The sequence below is a fragment of the Macaca fascicularis genome, chromosome 15, assembly GCF_037993035.2.
Source record: "Macaca fascicularis isolate 582-1 chromosome 15, T2T-MFA8v1.1".
Lineage (NCBI taxonomy): Eukaryota > Metazoa > Chordata > Mammalia > Primates > Cercopithecidae > Macaca > Macaca fascicularis.
The window spans coordinates 12,080,158-12,100,488 of record NC_088389.1 but is presented as its reverse complement, the minus strand read 5'-3'; the positions used below and the strand labels follow the sequence as shown (position 1 = coordinate 12,100,488).

General features: G+C 50.3%; 1 protein-coding gene and 1 long non-coding RNA gene across 9 annotated transcripts in view; both read right to left on the bottom strand.

Annotated features, from left to right (window-relative positions):
* The window catches only part of RAPGEF1 (Rap guanine nucleotide exchange factor 1), a 159,641-nt gene extending 140,721 nt beyond the window's left edge, over positions 1-18,920 (bottom strand). For 3 of the 8 annotated variants that reach the window (XR_012424236.1, XM_045373971.3, XM_045373972.3), the window contains exon 1: positions 18,586-18,795. Coding sequence is in view for 7 of the 8 variants with exons in the window: in XM_045373971.3 (XP_045229906.2) it covers positions 18,586-18,646 (61 nt within the window). In the remaining variant the exon portion in view is untranslated. Of the gene's footprint in view, positions 1-18,585 lie in introns of all 8 variants that reach the window. The other 5 variants (XM_074016222.1, XM_074016224.1, XM_045373973.3 and 2 more) reach the window with 3 other exon arrangements.
* On the bottom strand, positions 14,160-16,175 carry LOC141408594 (uncharacterized). Its single transcript, XR_012424241.1, has 2 exons — positions 15,184-16,175; positions 14,160-14,854 (listed from the first exon to the last, which is right to left on the bottom strand). It is a non-coding gene; the product is annotated as an uncharacterized lncRNA (long non-coding RNA).
* Positions 18,921-20,331: the final 1,411 nt, after the last annotated feature.

Genomic DNA, 20,331 nt, shown 5'->3' with positions numbered 1-20,331 from the left:
ACCCTCCTGCAGACTCCATGGGTTTGACCTGTGTTAGAACAGGCTGTGGACCTGAAGCAGTTCCCTCACTGCAAACCCAGACCCTCTCCAGGGCGAATCTGTGGAACGCGATAGATGTCAATGATTACTCCCTCAGTGTTTTCTCATCCAAACCAGGACACTTCGAAGCGGGGAGGGAGGGCTCCGTTAATAACGATGCCAGGACAGCAGGCGGAAGCCGGGAAGTGTGATCATCATGCCATCTGTCACGCGCTCTGTCAGCACGGTGATCCTCAGAGTAGTTTTCCTCCGGTGTCCAGATATCTAACTGAGAGGCTAGAATAGAGGTGCACTGACAAGCAAAAATCCAGAGTCCAACCCTTCAGTCAAAGGCGAAGTCTTATTTGGAGGGGTGCACTTGGACCCAGTCACAGCAAGCTCATGAGGGCAGGAGACCTGACTTCCTCTTTATCAGCGTTCCAGGCATCTATTGCCACCGACTGTACGGAACAGGCATCGAAGAAATCCGCTTGAAGATGGGTCAGTGGCTTATACTGTATCTCCCTGTTCTAAGTCATATACAGTTGGCCCTCTGCAGCCATGGGTTCTGCATCTGTGGATTCAACCAACGGAGGATTGAAAATACTCAGGAAAAAAAAAATGGATGGCTGTGTCTGTAACTGAAACACATACAGACTTTTTTCTTGTCAATATTCCCTAAGTAAGACGGTACAGCACCTATTTACATAGCATTTCCACTGTATTAGGTATTGTAAGTAATCTAGAGATAATTTACAGTATACGGGAGGATGTGCATAGGTTATCCACAAGTACTATGCCATTTTGTATCAGGGATTTGAGCATCTGTGGATTTTGGTATCCACCAGGCATCCCAAAATCAATCTCCCTTGGATACTGTAGTTTTTCACAGCTTCACTTTTGAAATCAAGGTGCGTTTTATAATCCACCTGCTAATGTATTTTCTCCTTTGTTTCCTGAGAAACATTAAATCGATAACACCTTACATGTCTTACATGTGTTGGTGTCTTAGTGTCAAAAAAACCCCAAGGTAATTGGTTATCACCCAGATTCGTAGAGATACATGTTAACGATACTCGTAGGAAAAGAGACCGTATCGTGGCCAACTCCAGGTGGCGCTCCCACTCACACAGCGGTACCGTGCCACCTAACAGGGCCTGCCAGGCTGGAAAATTCTTGGAGAGGGCCTTGATCTTGCTTTTGCCTACATCGTCCTCTCTTTTCCCCTCCCCCAAGCCAGTGATACCTTCTCAAGAATGCGGCGAGAGCCTGGAATCCTGCCAAACAGCTCTGGAGTAAGTGCCATCTGTGTTGTCAACTCGGAGAGAGTAAGTGCCGCTGATGGATCCAGGCAGAGCCCTCGGAGGGAAGCCACTGCAGAGCCTGAGAGTCTTTATTAACAGCCGACGTGAGCCAAGCACTAACTACGCGCCAAGCTGCATCACCACCAGGGGCTGGAGCTCAACTAGACATTTAGGCTCCCAGGGACTTCCATCGGCCCCTGATGGGAATGGGAGCTTGCCAGAGGACAGCAGGAGCCCAGCACCACTGAAAGGCCCAGGTCCAAGATGACTGGGTCCCCATCCAGAGGTGCGGGATCTGCCCTGGATTAAAAGCTTCATGGGCTGGGCAAGGTGGCTCCCACCTGTAATCCCAATACTTTGGGAGGCTGAGGCGGGAGGATTCCTTGAGCCCAGGAGTTTGAGGCTGCAGTGAGCCATGATCACACCACTGCACTCCAGCCTGGATAACAGAGCAAAACTCTCTATTTAAAAAAAAAAAAACAGGGCGGGGGGCAGGCATGGTGGCTCACACCTGTAGTCCCAGCACTTTGGGAGGCTGAGGCTGGCAGATCACTTGATGTCAGGAGTTTGATACCAGCCTGGCCAACATAGTGAAACCCCGTCTCTACTAAAAAAACAAAAATTAGCCAGGTGTGGTGGTGCACGCCTATAGCTCCAGCTACTCAGGAGGCTGAGGCAGGAGAATCACTTGACTCCGGGAGACAGAGGCTGCAGTGAGCCGAGATCACACCATCGCACTTCAGCCTGGGTGACAGAGCGAGACGCTGTCTCAAATAAATAAATAAATAATTTTAAAAGATACTTAAAATTAAATTATGTAATTATACAAACATTGAAAAAACTGTGGTAAAGTACATATAACATTTGCCATCTTAATCATTTTAAAGTGTATGCTTCAGTGGTAATAAGTAACATTCATAACGTGCCACCACCACCAGCAGCCATCTCCAGAACCTTTCTACCTTACGAAACTGAAATAGTCTCCATTCCTCCCTCCATCCAGGCCCTGGCAGCCACCTCAGCACCCTTCGGTTGCTATAATTTTGTCTAGTGTAGGCACCTCACGGTCTAGTGGAATCATGTGGTATTTGTCTTTTTGTGACTAGCTTATTTTACTTAGCATAATGTCCTCAAGGTTCATCCACATTGGAACATATGTCAGAAAGTCCTTCCTTTTTAAGGCTGAATAATATTCCACGCATGAACATCCCACCTTTCTTTTTTTTAGAGACGGAGTCTTGCTCTGTCGCCCAGGCTTGAGTGCGGTGGCGTGATCTCGGCTCATTGCAAGCTCCACTTCCCAGGTTGACACCATTCTTTTGCCACAGCCTTCCGAGCAGCTGGGACTACAGGCGCCCACCACCACGCCCGGCTAATTTTTTTGTATTTTTAGTGGAGATGGGGTTTCACCGTGTTAGCCAGGATGGTCTCGACCTCCTGACCTTGTGATTTGCCTGGCTCGGCCTCCCAAAGTGCTGGGATTACAGGCGTGAGCCACTGCGCCCGTTGAACAGCCCACGTTTCTTTATCCATTCACTCATCAACGGACGGACACCTGGGTCGCTTCCATCTTTTGGCTGTTGTGAACGATGCTGCTACAGAGACAGTGCACAAACGTCTCCTCAAGTCCCTGCTTTCCCTTCTTTTGTGTACACACCCATAGGTATGTATATACTTTGCTGGATCACGTGGTAATTCTATTTTTAGTTTTCTGGCGAGCTGCCATACTGTTTTCCACAATGGCTGCACCATTTTACAGTCCTGCCAACAGCGCACAAGTGTTCAGATTTCCCCACATCTTCTACAACACTTATTTTCCGTGGGGTGTTTTTGCTGTGGTGGCAGTGATTGTTGCTGTGGAAAGAGTTTGACTGCTTTATTATATTTTGCCATTAATATTTTATAAAAAGTAGTGAAAATGAGAAAATGGAATAGTTGATACGAGTGAAAAACACAGGTTTCATAAAATACTACTGCTGAGAGAAGACAGAGGTGAGTGGCCATGCCAAAGCTGTAGATCTTCGTCCTTACTCAGGTAACTCATCGGACTGTGTGCGTGTCCGGCTGACAGTGTATTATTAAGATACAGGTTTGATATTCAATTTTCAGACATGCTTTCAGGAAGGCCATATGCACATATGAAGCAGCAGACTTCCCATAGGGTTCATGGGAAAAAAGTCCACTCCTCTCCTAAAACACCAGGATTGTTACTTTCAGCATCCACGGCCTGGTAAATCCAAGGAAGGCTAAAGATGATTAAGGAACTTGGAGAGAAAGCCTATGGCAACCCTGATGGATGAAATGAGTTCTGACCAGCAATACTGAAATCTGTCACAGGAAATGTCAAGGTCCCTCCTAAAGATCTTGCGATTCTGCTCTCCCTTGTTGCAGAAAGAGGGCCCGTCCCCCGAAAAGACACAAAGATACTGGCAAACCCTGTTTACAAACAGCAGCCACAGTCTGTTAATTCCATCTGCCTTGTGCTTACCCATTTATCAAAAAGGATATTACAAAGGACACAGATGAAGAGTTGCACTGGGCAGGGCCTGCGAGAAGGGGCACGGAGCTTCCATGCCCTCCCCGGGTGTGCCACCTGTTCAGCTATCTGCAAGCTCTATTTTCTGTGTTTTTGAAAACAGCCATCCTCATGGGTGTGAGGTTGTATCTCCCTGCGGTAGGTAGGTATGTACTTAAGTATGTATGTATGTATATATGCATGTATGAATGAATGAGACGGGGGTCTCACTATTCTGTCCAGGCTGTAGTGCAGTGGCTGTTCACAGGTGAGATCTCACTGCTGATCAGCACAGGAGTTTTGACCTGCTCCACTTCTACCCTGTGCCAGTTCACCCCTCGTTAAGCAACATGGTAGTCCCAGAGGTCATCATATTGATGTTGAACTTAGTACAGACACCCGGCAGGCACGGTGCACTACAGCCCAGAACTCCTGGGCTTAAGCAATCCTCCTGCTTCAGCCTCCCAAGTAGCTGGGACTACAGGCTTGCACCACCATGCCTGGCTAATTTTCTTTCTCGGGGTTTCACTCTATCACTCAGGCCAGAGTGCAGCAGTGCGATCAGAGCTCACTGCAGTCTTGACCTTGCGGTCTAAAGCAATCCTCCTACCTCAGCCTTCCGAGTAGCTGGGACTACAAGCATGCACCACTGTACCCAGCTCTGTCTGTAGTTTTGATTTGCACTTCCCTAATGATCAGTGGTGTTGAGCATATTTTGACATGTTTATTAGCCATTTGTATATCTCCTTTGGAGAAATGCCTATTCAAGTCTTTTGCCCATTTAAAAATTGGGTTGTTTTTTGTTGGTCCTGTGCCATCTTTGTCTATTTCTAGCAAATGGACAGATAGTTAGCCAAGGTCAAATTCTCATGCAGATAAGCAGTTATTATGTCAATGCAACAGAATACTATTCAGCAATAAACAGGAATGAACCAGGGATAAAAAGGACAATCTGATGAGTCTCAAAGTCAGTACAGAGTAAAAGGCCGATCACACACTCCATGGTTGTATTTACATGGTATCCTGGAAAATGTAAATCTATAGGTATAGATAAAAACCAGATCAATGCTGGCTGGGCATGGTGGCTCACATCTGTAATCCCAGCACTTTGGGAGGCTGAGGCGGGCAGATCACTTGAGGCCATGCATTAGAGACCAGCCTGGCCAACATGGTGAAACCCGTCTCTACTAAAAATACAAAAATTAGCAGGACGTGGTGGTGGATGCCTATAATTCCAGCCCCTCAGGAGGCTGAAGCAGGAGAATCGCTTGAGCCCAGGAGGCAGAGGTTGCAGTGAGCCGAGGTGGCACCACTGCACTCCAGTCTGGGGGACAGAGCGAGACTGTGTCTCAAGAAAAAAAAGAAAGCAAGCAGGCAGATCCACGCTGCCAGGGTGGGAGAAGGGTATGACTGCAAAGGGGCGGCAAGAAGGCTTTTCTCCCCAGGGTGATGGAATTGGCCTGTATTCTGAATGTGGTAGTGGTTACGCAAATCTACACGTGTTAAAACGCACAAAACTTTATACCCCACTAGCCTGGCAAACATAGGGAGACCCTGTCTCTACAAAAATAAATTTTTAAAATGAAAAGGGTGTGGTGGTATACACCTGTAGTCCCAGCTACTCAAGAGGCTGAAGTGGAAGATTCCTTGAGCTCAGGAGGTTGAGGCTTCAGTGAGCCATGACTGCACCACCGCGCTCTAGCCTGGGTGACACTGTGACCCCACCACAAATGAAAAACAACAAATACAACTGTATATCCCCACAACATCAATTTTACTATACATCAATTTTTTTAAAACCTCACTCATAAGGGAGAGGTTCCCCCTTTTATCTGTGCAGGCATTACACCCAGCAGCTTACAAGCCCCATTTCACAGAATCCTTACCAAATTCCGGGAAGGAATAATTACTGTCACTCGGACTCAGATCTGACTGAACTAAGTCCTGATTGTTTCAGATAACAAAAATTCTATTTGATCTTTCCAAGACCCTGGGTATTTGCAAATTCTCATTTGTCATATAGTAGTGGGAATTTACAGCTTGGCAGAAACATGTCCACACATAATGAATCTTTCTCCCTGGGGACAAGGTCCACAGAGCTTCCATCAGACTCTTGGGAGACCTATGATCTTAAAAAGCTCAGGAACCTCTGTTCCAGTTCAAGGCCCTCAAATTATAGAGTGGGGTTCAGAGGCCCAGGAGGGAATCCTGGCTTGCCCCAGAGGACACGGTGTGTCTGTGGCAGTGCCAAGCTGGTTCCCTCTTCATCGCCCAAAGATGTCACAGGTCCAAACATTTCTGGCGATTGTGACTCACCTGCTCCCCATGACTTTAGCCTACAGAATTTCCTCAGCAGTACATGCATTTCTCCTGCCAAGCTGAGGCCAGGGAACTCGGCACCCCTGTAGCAAGGGCAGTCCCTAGCCCGAGTCTCAGTAATCCAGGTCCCTAGCCCAATTCTTACTTGTCAAATATAAAAGCTTCATTCTATAACCTTGCATATTTAGGGTAATTAATAGAGAAAGCTCCTCGTGAACAGAAAAAAACAAGGACAGATCATGCAGAAAAGCATGCTTTTGATCTGTGCCTTTGGTTTTCTGATGAGCTCAGAGAATTAATATTTGGAAGGCACTCTTGACAAGCTGAGGCAGAAGCACAAATTAGTGTGGTTATGCTAATTGAGAGGTTCTGTAGCTCCAGGACGAAATGATTACAGAAAGTGAAAAGGGTTGACTGGGCTTTGGTCTCTCTGCAAATAGCACTGTGCTTCATGCTAGCTGCATGGACAAATTTGCAAGGAGACTACACACATTTACTTTCACGTACCCGAAATTCCCCGTGGAGCAGGGGTTAAGGAAGACTCAGAACACCACAACAGCATTTCTGAATTTATCTTTACTGTGAAAATTAATCAAGAAAGAAAAACAAAGGGTATGAAATCCCCCTTCTTGCAGTGCTCAATGCAATTTGTACGTTACTTGGTACACGAGGACCTTGAATGTCTTGTGGTTTTTAACTGTCACAAACGCAACACTCTGTGATCATTTCACCTCCAGAGCTGAACGAAGACAATTTAATTAATCCCCGAGAGTCACTCCGCAAGGAGAAACTGGGGAGGTGTCTCTTGAGACAGGGCAAAAAATATACCTGTTGGTGTATCAGCCCCGCTGTGGCTCTGACATATACCACAGCCTGCAAGCACAGGCCCATTCCTTCCAGAGAGACTCAAATGAAAATCAGGGCCTCATGCTCTGCCTGCATGCACTGGGACACGTGTAGCTGAAATGAACTGCCCTCTACTCGTCCTATGAGTGATCACTTCAAGTGATCACTTCAAAAGTTTATTACTTAATTGGAGAAACCTCCTCCCTGGACTTCAGCTTTCTTAGAGAGAGAAAGAGAAAGAACAAACCAGCCTAAAAGGAAATACCTCAACAGCCAGGGACCTCCCCTTCTCTGTGAGTACTGAGGTTTGAATTTTAGTTACCAGATTACCATTGTTAAAGAAATGGTCACTTTAGAGGAGAAGGCCACCTGATGTAAGAACAAACGCTAAGGTTTATCGAGCACTTCTCATGTGTCCAGACTCTGATTAAACGCTTTACGCACATCATCTCATTTCATTCTCCCTCCATGCCATAAGGCAGGTACTGTTAGGATTTTCTCCATTTTACAGATAAGTAACTGAGGCTTTCACAAGACAGAGTGACATGCCCAAGATCCCACAACAATGACACAGGAGGGCTGGTATCTAAAGCCATAGCTGGAGGACCTGAAGCACATGCTCTCAAGTCACTGCTCTGCACCGGCTCACCGCACAGATGGAGAGACAGGGTTGGGGAAGGGGACTGATCCGGTACCTCGGTGCAGACCCAGGGGCCATGAGGCAGGTCTCCCAACTCTCAGCTCAGGCTCATGCTGCCTGTAACATGGTTGAGGGTGTGAGAGTTAACATCAAAAGTCTCCTGTGCACAACACAGGTGGTGGCTGATTGTCAGTTCCCCAAGGGCACTGACGCCTCAGCCTTCTCAGTACCCTCTCCTCCCTGGCAGGCTGCTCGACACTCAGTGACAGCCAGCGTTGGGTGGGCGGATGGACGGAACTACTTTAACTCATAAGGGCCACTTCCCACTGTTGTGCCATCTGTGAGAGGTTTCTCCAAAGCAGATTCTCATGCAATATTTTCAGCAAATGTACTTTTTAAGCCACTTCAATAATGGAGAAACCAGGGGCTTCTTCATAAATCTGTAGGCAGATGTGGTGCCACCTTAACAGTCCTACAGAGAGCTGGAAAGCCCCAGGGGGAACCCCAGAGTACATTCTAACCCAAGGCAGTGGTGGTGCCGTCAAGTCAGTCCTAGACCCCAGGAAGGGGAGAGAACTGAAACTCCAGTTCTCAGCAATACACAACCCAACCCTGGCAAGTCACTTCCCTCTTGCTGCCTCCCTTTCCTCAACTGTCAAATTGGCACAATACCTGCCATTGCTGACTCTTTATAAGGACAGAATTAATTAAATCACACACATATCTGAAGGTAAAGCTCCTAGGATCATTCCTGGAACACAGGAAATAATAAATGTGAGCTGCCATCGTCCTCATCCGGGAAAAATTCTTGTGCAACTGCAATACCTTACGATAAGAAACAAATTGGCCGGGCGCGGTGGCTCACGCTTGTAATCCCAGCACTTTGGGAGGCCGAGGTGGGCGGATCATGAGGTCAGGAGATCGAGCCCATCCTGGCTAACACGGTGAAACCCGGTCTCTACTAAAAACACAAAAAAATTAGCCAGGCGTGGTGACAGGTGCCTATAGTCCCAGCTACTCAGGAGGCTGAGGCAGGAGAATGGCATGAACCCGGGAGGTGGAGCTTGCAGTGAGCCAAGATTGCGCCACTGCACTCCAGCCTGGGTGACAGAGCAAGACTCCGTTTCAAAAAAAAAAAAAAAAGAAACAAACAAACAAACTAACAAAATTAACAAAGCCCAAAACAACAAAGAAACTAATCTGTACAAAATGTTTCAAAACCTATTTTGATGATTAGTTAAGTGCTGTCCAACATTTACTACCATTAAAAACCATCAACAAAACAACCCTCAGTAAGTCCACATACTGCAGTCGAGACTCACAAAGAACCAGCCTTAGGGCCGGGCGCGGTGGCTCATGCCTGTAATCCCAGCACTTTGGGAGGCTGAGGTAGGCGGATCATGAGGTCAGTAGTTCGAGACCAGCCTGGCCAGAGAGACCAGCCTGACCAACATGGTGAAACCTCATCTCTATTAAAAATACAAAAATTAGCCGGGCATGGTGGCGGGTGCCTCAAATCCCAGCTACTTGGGAGGCTGAGGCAGGAGAATTGCTTGAACCTGGGAGGGGGAGGTTGCAGTGAGCCGAGATCACCCCATTGCCCTCCAGCCTGGGTGACAGCAGAGAGAGACTCCATCTCAAAAAAAAAAAAAAAAAAAGAAGAAGAAGAAGAAGAAGAACCAGCATTAGAAAGGGCTCTGGGGTGGGTTTATCTACCCTACCAAATTACAACAAAGGCAGCTGAGGCTCAGAGAGATGAAGCAATTTGCCCACCGTCACCCAGCCAGAAGCAAGGCTTCCGCGGTCCCCTGTGAGCTGCAGCAGGACAGCCAGAAGGAGAGCTGTCTTTCAAAGGAACCCTCAGGATGACGGGGTATCCTGTTAGCGCAGCAGCTGCCTCTGTGGCAGAGGGGTCCCTGGAAACGCGAAGGCTCATTTTCACCCACGTCACAAAGCCAAGAGAATGATATCAGAATCAATGAAAATACAGATGCATGGGGAATAGTCTGATGGGCTTTAGTCCTAACTTTGCCCCAACTCAGTATATGACTATGTGTAAATTTTAACTCTTTCAGATCTCAAAGACTAAGCTCCGTGTCTTAGTTTCCTCCTCTGCAGAATGAGAACAGTTAACAGTACCTTTCTCCTATTGAAAGGATTAAATGCAACCACAAGTGTAAAACACACAGAAGCGAGCCTGGCACAGCACGTGGTAAGTGCCTAATGAACATCAGCTACTACTATTATTTGTATTTATTATTGAAAGGAGGGGTTGAGAGTAGCCAATTCCATGACTCACGAACAATCATCCATCTATTTATTCAGAACCATCACTTGAAGGAGGATGGGAGCACATGATAACCAGCAAATAAACACAACCACTGTTTCCAACCAGGGGTTTTGTTTGTTTGCTCATTTGGGGTCAGCTAAGTGGCTATTTAACACGGTCACATTCCACTGGCTGTCAGCTGTCCTCTCTTCTCATTCCGTGTCTTTCCTTCTCTCAATTACTGCCAGCGTCACACTCCTGCTCCGTTTTTAACAATACAGTGTGTGGCTGGGAATCGCATCTGCCAGGTCCACACCAATGGCACAAATTTTAAAAAGCTATAGAGCAAATGCCTGAAATCCGGCCCTCTGAACCCAGCCCTGGGCAAACCCACACAGCATCCTGTGCTCAGTGCTCCATTTCTATGCTTTAAAAGCACTGCAGAATTGCCTGATCACAAAACTTAATATGCAGTAAAGTCACTATGTGGTTCCGGCAAGCCAGTGAAAAGCAAAGAGAAAGCCTGCTGCTAAGGGACTGATGGGGACAGAGGTCTAAGCTGTGACAGGAGTCATGGTGTTCCAGGAAGCAGCAGTCCAGACGGCAGGGTGGGTGGGACGTGGGTTCAGAGAACTGCCACCTGTCTTTCAAACTACGAATGGAAGAAGAAAGTGGGACAAAGAGGAATTGTGACCAGCAGACAGCAGAGTTCTAATACACTCAGGTGAGCCTCTCCCCTGTACCTCACGGAAGAAGGGGAAGTAGCAAGAAAGACTGCCCATGCCCCTTGACAAAGAAGGAAGGCGGAGCCAGAGGCACACCAACAGCCTGCACCCCAGCCCTAGACAGCACACACCACACAGTTATTCTGGCAAAAGACAGTAATGCTGCAGAAAGCTAGTCCTAAATCACGTTGAAAGGCCAACTGAAAAAAATAAATAAATAACAAGTAGGGACAGGGATTCCTGGGACGGTGCTCACTATGGGTGTCAGGCTGAGCAGAGCTGGCACAGGCCTTGGTTTGTAAATACAGGGCAGAATGAGCATTGCCTACAAGTGCTTTGCTCCTGAGTATCCCAAAGAACCAGGCAGTCACTACAAGTGGAAGCTCAAAGAACATGCACTGACTGACAGATGCAGCGTCAGAGCCGAGTGGCGGCTCAGCCTTCACGGTGTCCTGGCATTCTCCCAACAGTGTTCTGGGAATTTGATCCTAACTTCATCATTAATGTTCAGAGGACTACAGGAAAACACTGACCAAGGTGTATGGTTAACACAGAACCCCCAACTAATTGCACACCACTCATCAGATATTGGTCCTATTAATGTACCAAGAAACATCCTTATTGGCTATTTAAAACCAGAATAAGCTACATCTAAAGATAATTTGAGACTTGGAACCAGAAACTGAAATTCATTCTATGATAACATTAACGAAATCCACTCATTCTTTTAGTAACTATTTATTGAGCACCCATTGCGTTCGAGGCCCCGTGATGGCACCACAGCGGTAGACAGGCACACTCCCTCACGCAGCTAATGATCTCTTTAACGTTTCACTTGTTGATTTTTAACTTGCAGAAAGGAAACCGGGGCTTTGATTTTGAATGAGTTAAACATCATTCTACTCAAGCACTGATCTGGGGCATTTCCATGGAATTTAGTACCTGTTAGAGGAAGAGAAGGCACAAAGAGCCCAGAGGAAGTTGATTTTGGTAGGGGAGGCTGTGAGAACATGCAGGAAGTGGGTTTTCACATTGTGTTTAGGGCGGAGGGTCCAAGGAGGAGCCTCCGCCACGGCTAAGCAGGAAGGACGGCATTCAAAGAGGCTTCCCCATTAGTGGTTACCTAATGGTCTTCTTATGTATAAAAAAGGGCCTGCAGTCACGCATGCGGGGCTTAAAACCTAGATGATGGGTTGATGGGTGCAGCAAACCACCATGGCACATGTATACCTCTGTAACAAACCTGCACGTTCAGCACATGTATTCCAGAACTCAAAATTAAAAAAAAAAAAAAAAGTCGGGGGGGGGGGGCAGGCTGCAGCTTAAAAACACAAACAGAGGAGCATTCCTTTTGAGTCCCACTCCTTCCTGGCACTGATGAGGAAAATAAGCCCCAGGAAAGGGTACGAATCACCCAAGGACACAACTCAGACGTTCTCAAACAGATGACCAGAAACTAAGATGACTGGCCTGCTGGATGACAGATCCCTTAATAATTCACAAACGGTGGGTTTTATTTATTTACTCATAAAACAGCCTTTAGGGCAAGACGGGTGACGGCTCAGAGGAACACCTGTCCCGGCGGCGAGGCGGCCGCGGGGTGGGGCAGGCGGCGGGTTGTCAGGCCTGTCCTCTTTCCAGAGCGTGATCTTATCCTGGCCACAGGGAACACGCTCAGCTGGCCTGAGGTAAGACCCAGCCTGGCACTCAAGGCAATCTCCGATCCGGGCTACTTTGGGAGATATTTTTCTGCAAGCTCACACATGACTCATCTCTACAGACCTCCTACAAGGTCTCTTGGCTACAAGGAATCCCATTCAAACCGCCTCTGCCAACAGCTGCTCTAGAGACCAGGAAACATTTGGGGTTGCTGTGGTTGATTTTTTCTAAAAACACATTTAGCTGGTGTTAGTGTTATTTCTTATCTCTCTACAGCATTGTTAATGTGACTAGTATCATGAGTATCAGACGCAGCCTAAAGACTGTAGTGGCCCTCCCTTAATTTCACCGGTAGATCTTTTTTTTCAAACATCAGAAAAGAGATTGAGAAGCCTGAAGAAGAATTAAGACAGAAAGCTACTGTCTCCCCAGCAACCAGGGAGGCGCTAACAAGTGCTCTGCAAAGGCAAGAAAGGGGGCTGGTTCCCTATTCCACTTCTCTAGGGCATGACCTTGGGCAAGAAACCAAACTTTCCTGGGCCTTAGCTGCCCTCAGGAGTAAAAGAGGGGTACTCAGCCCTGCTCTCACCCCCTGGGCTGTTGTGAGGATGAAATAAAATGAGGTAGTCTATAAGTGCATTCTGAAAACCATAGGAAATGGCAGAAATGTTCAAGATCGTTCTGGTTCTACCCCTGGACTGTGGCCTCCAGGGACAGGTTCCTGCTGGTTCCCTGCCACGAGGCATCACTTGGTGTTTGCCAACGAGGAGGCACTCCGTAAGTGTTAAAAAGGTGAGCGAAAGAAAGCGGAGTAGGTGCCATCAAAATGTCGCATTGCTTGACTGAGTACACTTTGACCACAAAAATTCCTAACTATGGGGGAAAAAGGAAGTACAAATTTGAAGAGTTTAAAATTGATCGAAATACAGTGACTGCCAATCTAAGAGGACCTCTTTCTCAGGCCACAAAAATGTGCAGCCCCACATGATAGGACTTGTATTCTTAGCATCTGCTCCGAGAAAATACATCATGACAAAAAAGTGACCACGAATGCAGTCATTGTAAATTTCTTTTTGATTCACAATAAAAGCATCTTCACACATTTGAAACCATAGCACATTGAGCATGAGACACCGTATTTATTCTGTCCTCAGGCAGCGTGCTGGGCAAGCCTGCGGCCACTTTACCAGGCCCAGTGAACTGCTCCAAGGTGACGGGAGCTACAGTGCTGGCAGGAGGGTCCAGTAAATGATGAAACTCCCAGCCAGCCTGTGGTTCACTGGGAGCACAGAGAGGAAGGAAAGGGACTATAAAAATATATATACCAAATTGCTTAACTTATGGCCAGCGCAGGTAGAAGGTATGGCCCAGGAGGCCGGGATCTTTGCTGTGTTCCAAGAACTAGAACAACTCCAGGCCCTTAGGAGGTTGCTCTGTGAGGTAGGTGACAAGTGAAGCTACTGAAGGAAGGAAGAAAGGAATGAGTGACCGAAACTGACGCATGCAGTCCAGGGACCTTCTTCCCTCCAGCTAAGGAGGCCTCGGTCTGCTCCCACCCCAGGAGACTGGTCCTCTACCCCACAGCCTGTGCTCAGCTAATTGGACCCATCCTCTACCTCTCACCTTAAGTCCCATTTTGTCACAGGAACACAGGAGTTTCCTGACTATCCCTCCCCACTACAAGTCTGATCCCTTGCCACCTTCCTGCCCACCCTGTGACACACAGAGGATGCCTGTATTCAGGGCAGGCAGCGCAACATCTGCTGAGTTCACCACTGAGTCCCCAGAGCCTTGTACGGAGCCTGATGGGGCCGGTGCTCGATCCCTGATGAATGAAGGATGGAGTAATGAGTCAACGAAGGGATGGGGCAAAGGTTTCAAAGTCCAGATAAAAACAAACAAACGTGAATCATTTCTCCGGGGAGGGGATGCAAACGCAAATGTCAAAAGTCCAAGTGGGCCGTCGGAGGTGTGGCTGGCTGTGGGAGTGGTGAGGGGCTCCGTGGGAGTGGCCGCCACCTGACACCCACCCACAGCTGCCTTGTAGTCAGGAACAAGGTCTCAGGGTTACCAGAGATTCTCATTTCTCAAGGGAATCAGGAACCTGGCTTTTGAGATTGTTGAGTGACTTCCTGATTTTTCAATACTGACCATCGATTCTTCTGCTTTTTCCTCAAGAACACACACAGATCCAACCCAGCATACCTGTGGACTGAATCCAGCCCGTGGCTGCCAGTCGGCGCTCAAGCTCCAGAAACGTGAGGGTATCAACTCTCCTCGCTCAGTGTCTCTATTGGAAGACACGTGAGCAAACAGAACCACAGTAACTGCTTGCACAACCAGAACCATGTTCATTTGTTCTCCAAAGCAGCCTCTACACAGTTGCATACATCTCCCATCAGTCTTCCAGAACGAGTCCCTCTGAGCTCCTAGGGAAGAGCCTCTTCTACGCTGCAGACCTGCCCACAAGCTCACCCTGGGAGCGCCCTAATCTGTCCATCTCTCTTCTACTCCCCACCTTCTCGTCATCTCTGGAAGCACTGTGGAGTTTAGAAAAGCCTCCCCTGGGCCGGGCGCGGTGGCTCAAGCCTGTAATCCCAGCACTTTGGGAGGCCGAGACGGGCGGATCACGAGGTCAGGAGATCGAGACCATCCTGGCTAACACGGTGAAACCCCGTCTCTACTAAAAAAAATACAAAAAACTAGCCGGGCGAGGTGGCGGGCGCCTGTAGTCCCAGCTACTCGGGAGGCTGAGGCAGGAGAATGGCGTGAACCCAGGAGGCGGAGCTTGCAGAGAGCTGAGATCCGGCCACTGCACTCCAGCCTGGGCGACAGAGCGAGACTCCGTCTCAAAAAAAAAAAAAAAAAAAAAAAAAAACAAGAAAAGCCTCCCCTGCACCCTAGCTTCTTCCTGGCCCTCCAAATTCAACCCTTCTCCACTAGGCCTCACTTGACAGGCTCCCACCAGCCCAGCAAGTTGTCCCTGTGCCACCCTCTGGCCCAGACTGTCTTGATTCTCCATGGCACTTGGGACCCCCAGACATGAGGCCTATGACCTGGTGTGTCTTCTGAGGATATACATAGGTATGGATGAACCCCTCAAGGCCCTGCCCCAGCCAAGAACTGCTGCATGAGGAAGAAAATGTTCCAAAGAGCAGCAATGACTCAAAAGATCTCCCCCAGGGGGTTAAGAGTCGTCCTGCACAGCACAGAGGTATCAGGCAAGGCAAGGGGGCGGGATGAGGAACAGGCTAGAGCTGCACACTATATGGGATGTGAGAGAGTTTCCTGTTCACCCAAAAAACCTTGGATGCCTTAAGCACTGAGAACTAAAAACACTGGTCCTTCTACTTTCAGGGAGAAGAGATTATGAACATATTTAAGCAACATTTCTGTTGCTTTGAGATAACAGAAAACAGCAAAACTCCAGTCACAATTGTTTGCCAGGTGTCAGGCTCTGCTGCCACTTCACCTAAGGGCCTCCCCTCTGAATCAAATACTCCTCTGGAGATTGACTAGTGGGGAGTCCATTAAAAAATCTCCAACAGAAACCTAACAAAATCTCATTGAAATGCAAAGGGCAGTTCACTGAGAATGACCAGCAGAGGCCACCAGGATCCAAGGTCATCCTCACTCCAGGAGCACCCCAGTCTTCCTTGGCAGTTGTTGTAATCTTTTGCTACGACTCCTATGAACCACAGCAAAAGACCTTCTGCAAGGAGGCTGGACCTCCAGCCAGCTCCACGTCTGTGATCCCCAATCTGCAGGCGAGGTCCTGACCCTGGTCTTGCCAATCTCAGAACTGTCTTACTTTTTCTGCTTCTCACAAAACGCATCTTCCACTGGCCGGGCGCGGTGGCTCAAGCCTGTAATCCCAGCACTTTGGGAGGCCGAGGCGGGCGGATCACAAGGTCAGGAGATCGAGACCACAGTGAAACCCCGTCTCTACTAAAAATACAAAAAATTAGCCGGGCGCGGTGGCGGGAGCCTGTAGTCCTAGCTACTCAGGAGGCTGAGGCAGGAGAATGGCGTGAACCCAGGAGGCGGAGCTTGCAGTGAGCCGAGATCGCGCCACTGCACTCCAGCCTGGGCAACAGCGTGAGACTCCGTCTCAAAAAAAAAAAAACAAAAAAAAAAAACGCATCTTCCTCCCGCACCTTCCGCAGCTCCTAGTCACTCCTTCCCCCCTCTCCTCTTTCTCCCTGTCTCCACCAGGTATATCTCAGCCCTCTCTTCAGAGTCTAGCACAAACACTGTCCCCTCCAAAGTCTTCCTCATTCCCACACTGATGAAGGCCCTCTCTCACCGTGCCCGCAGCAGCACGGTCACTCGGTCTGGCAGCCTGGGTAGCTTAGGAACTGTGCGAGGTCAGACAAGCTTCTGTGGGAACAGGCACGTGCATCTACAACTCCCTAGCAGAAGGCGGTGCCCAGAAAAGGCCCAAGGACGACCTATGCTGAAATGAACTGGCCTCAGGTCTTTCTCCCAATAGCAGAGAACTTGAAGAGTCATTTCATTCCCAGTGGTTTGGGCTGTGGAGAGCATCTCATGGGATGACAGGTAATTTTTTCCTTTAAATTTTTCCATTCCTTTAGCAATGAGGTCTCACCATTTTGCCCAGGCTTGTTTCAAACTCCTGGGCTCCAGCGATCCTCCTGCCTTGGCCTCCCAAAATGCAGGGACTACAGGCTTGAGCCACTGTACCTGGGTGACAGATGATTTTCAATGTGGTTCATTTTACTTTTCTGTGATTTCCAAGTTTTGACAATGAACACAGAATATTCTTATAATCAAAGAACCCAGTGAATGTTCTTTCTAAAATAAAGAATCCACGTTTCCCAGCAGTACCATTCTGACAGACACTATACGAGAAGTTCCTGAGAAATGCTGCACAGATGAACCCAAGTTATTTCTGGAGCAGCAGGTGTACAGGATGGCGACTCATGGTCACTGGGCAAGGCTGTGGGGGCTCAAATTCAGTGAGAAAAATACTCAAGAAATGGCACCTGAATCCAAGCGCCCTGTCCCTCATAAAAGCACCCCAACTTCTGGTCAGAGGGCCGAGAATGAATACCCTAGGCGCCTGCTGCCCTCTTGCTGGCTGGACAGCCGGAACTCACTGAACCTCTCTGAGCCTGTAAAACTGGGACCATATTCTTTCTCACAGACTAGCTTCAAAAATTAAAGAAGCAATGCCTTTTAGGTGCTAAGAGTTAGATATATAGTAAACCCTCAAGAAAGCCTACAAAAATGTCCTTCTGTGCTTCAACCACAGCCTGCAAAAGTCATATTGCCTTGTGGGTCCGCTGCAGGGGTTCACCCCACAAGAGTATCCCAGATTCAACCCAGGAAACACAAGCAACTTCCAAAATCAAAGCCACAGACCTCCTTTGCAGCTCCCTAAAAATCTGCTTTCCCTAACTCAGACGCCAAGCTAACCTGGTACTTAGCTTATGACCACAGGACACGCTCCCAGTACAGGAGCCCAGGAACACCCGCCCACTTCACCTTAGACCCATGGATTCGCATTTGCCCTGCAAGGTGCCGCAGGCTAATGAAGCCTGGGGCCCCATATGCGCGACAGTCATTGAATCTTTCGAGACTCTATTTCCAGGACAGGCAAACCCAGGGACTGGAAAGGTAACTCCCCTAGATTTCTAGGAACACACAAAGAGACGAGGTCTGCATGAAGATTTATCATCTACATCAACCCACCGGCCCCCCACCTGCCCTCCTTGCAGGGCTGGGCTTGATCGGGGTGGGGAGGGGAAACTTGACTGTATCCTCAAAATGCCTCCACTCATCCAGCCTGCTTCCTTTGAAGCAACCGAAGTGGACGCGTCTGGTTAAATTTAAACTCAAGGCTCGTTAGAAATGACACATTTTACAGCTCAGCTCAGTTCACCTTCCGAGCGCCGAGCCCAGGCCGGGCACGGAGAGTTGCAGCCGCAGCAACACGCGGCCCGGGCTGTTCTTCCCCTGCCTGGGGCTCGAGCCATTTTCGGAAGTTCCCGGGGACCGCGGAGCGGCTCGCGCGCCCGGCCCCGGGTTGCAGGGGCCACGCCCGGCCCGGCCCCCGGCGTCCCCGCAACGGCCGCTTCCCCCCGCGCCCGGCAGGGAATGGGCCTGGAGGAGAGTCTGCCAGGCGTCCTGACGAGGCCTCGGTGGCTTCACCCCGCCCCGGCGCACGCAGGGCCGCGCATCCCGGGGGACCCGCGCTCGGCCCGGGTAGCGGCGGAACCGCCGGGCCGGGCCCGGCCGGAGGGAGCCGCCCCGCGCCCGCGCCTCACCTGCTTTCTCGATCTTGCCGGACATTTCCGGGCTGCGCCGGAGGCCGAGGCCGCCGCTCATCGGGCCCGGGCCGGGCCGCCGCGGGGCGACAGGGGCGGCGCGCCCGCCGCTTGCCTCGGCCCTGGCTCGCCACGCCTCAGACCCGCGCCGGCATGGCGGGCTCCGCGCGGCCGCGGCCCTCCGCTCGGCGACCGCGCTCCAGCCCGCCCGGGCCCAGCCGCTCCCGCTGCGCCCGCCGCCGCCGCCGCTCCGCCTCTCGCGCGCCCGCCGCTGCTCCCCCGGCCCGCGAGCCGGCCGCAGCGCAGCGCCGCCGCCCGCCCGCCTGCCGGGCCTCGGCCGCGGCCACGGCCACAGCGCCACCTGCCGGGCGCCCGCCGCACCGCCACAGCGCCCCCTGTGGGCCCGGAGCCGCCCGAGCCTCCTGCTGCGACGCGCGAGACGCAGCGCCCCCTGCCGAGCCGGAGTCCCCACGCCGGGGCCTGAGGCCTGGGGCCTGGGGCCGACCTTACCTGGGTCTCCGCATTCCTCTGCTGTGGGACTAGAGTCACCAGGTCCAGACCTGGGACTGACAGCTCCAACCCAGGGTCCTCGGTTGCCCAGAGCCTGGCCTGCCCCCTCACCAGAGACACAGAGACCTCTCCTGGGTCAGATTTTCCGCCTCAGGGCGTGGAACTGACACCCACCCAACCCTAGCATCATCCCAGACCCAGCATCCCCTGTGGGCCAGAGGCTCCACGCCAGGGCCTGGAATTCACTCTCACCAGGACCCAACGCAGCACTCCTTTTTGTTTGTTTGTTTTTTGTTTTTGAGACCGAGTCTCGTTCTCTCGCCAGGCTGGAGTGCAGTGGCGCCATCTTGGCTCACTGCAACCTCTGCCTCCCGGGTTCAAGCGATTCTCCTGCCTCAGCCTCCCGAGTAGCTGGGATTACAGGCACATGCCACCATGCCCAGCTAATTTTTGTACTTTTAGTAGAAACGGGATTTTACCATGTTGGCCAGGCTGGTCTCAATCTCCTGACCTCGTGATCCACCTACCTCGGCCTCCCAAAGTGCTGGAATTACATATAGGTGTGAGCCACCGCGCCCTGCCCGCACCCCCTTCTTAACGGGAGACCCCACACCAGGACCTGGGAGTGGCCTCATAGGACCTCCTGCCAGCCCAGAGGCTCCAGGCCAGGGAATGACTCCACTCTGGCATGAAAGCCCTCTGCTGGCCCAAGGTCCATGCCAAGGCGGAGGATTCATTCCTCACCCCAGCCCCTCACATGGGATTCAGCCACCCTGTCAGCGACAGCCACCTGTCCAGGGCTGGGGTCGGCCCCACTCAGGCCTAAATGTTCCCTGAGACCTAGAGCCCCCATGCTGACCTGGGCCCAACTCCCTCAGGGACACAGCACACCCTGCCTGCCCTGCTTATTTGACACCCAGATGGGCTCCCTGGGGCTCAGCTGTGGAACTTTTCTAGTGTGGAAATGAGTTCATTAAAAGTCGTGGCCGGGCACGGTGGCTCACGCCTGTAATCCCAGCACTTTGGGAGGCCGAGGCAGGTGGATCACGAGGTCAGGAGATCAAGACCATCCTGGCCAACATGGCAAAACCCCATCTCTACTAAAAATACAAAAATTAGGTGGGCATGGTGGCACGCACCTGTAGTCTCAGCTACTTGGGAGGCTGAGGCAGGAGAATCGCTTGAACCCAGGACACAGAGGTTGCAGTGAGCCAAGATCATGCCACTGCCCTCCAG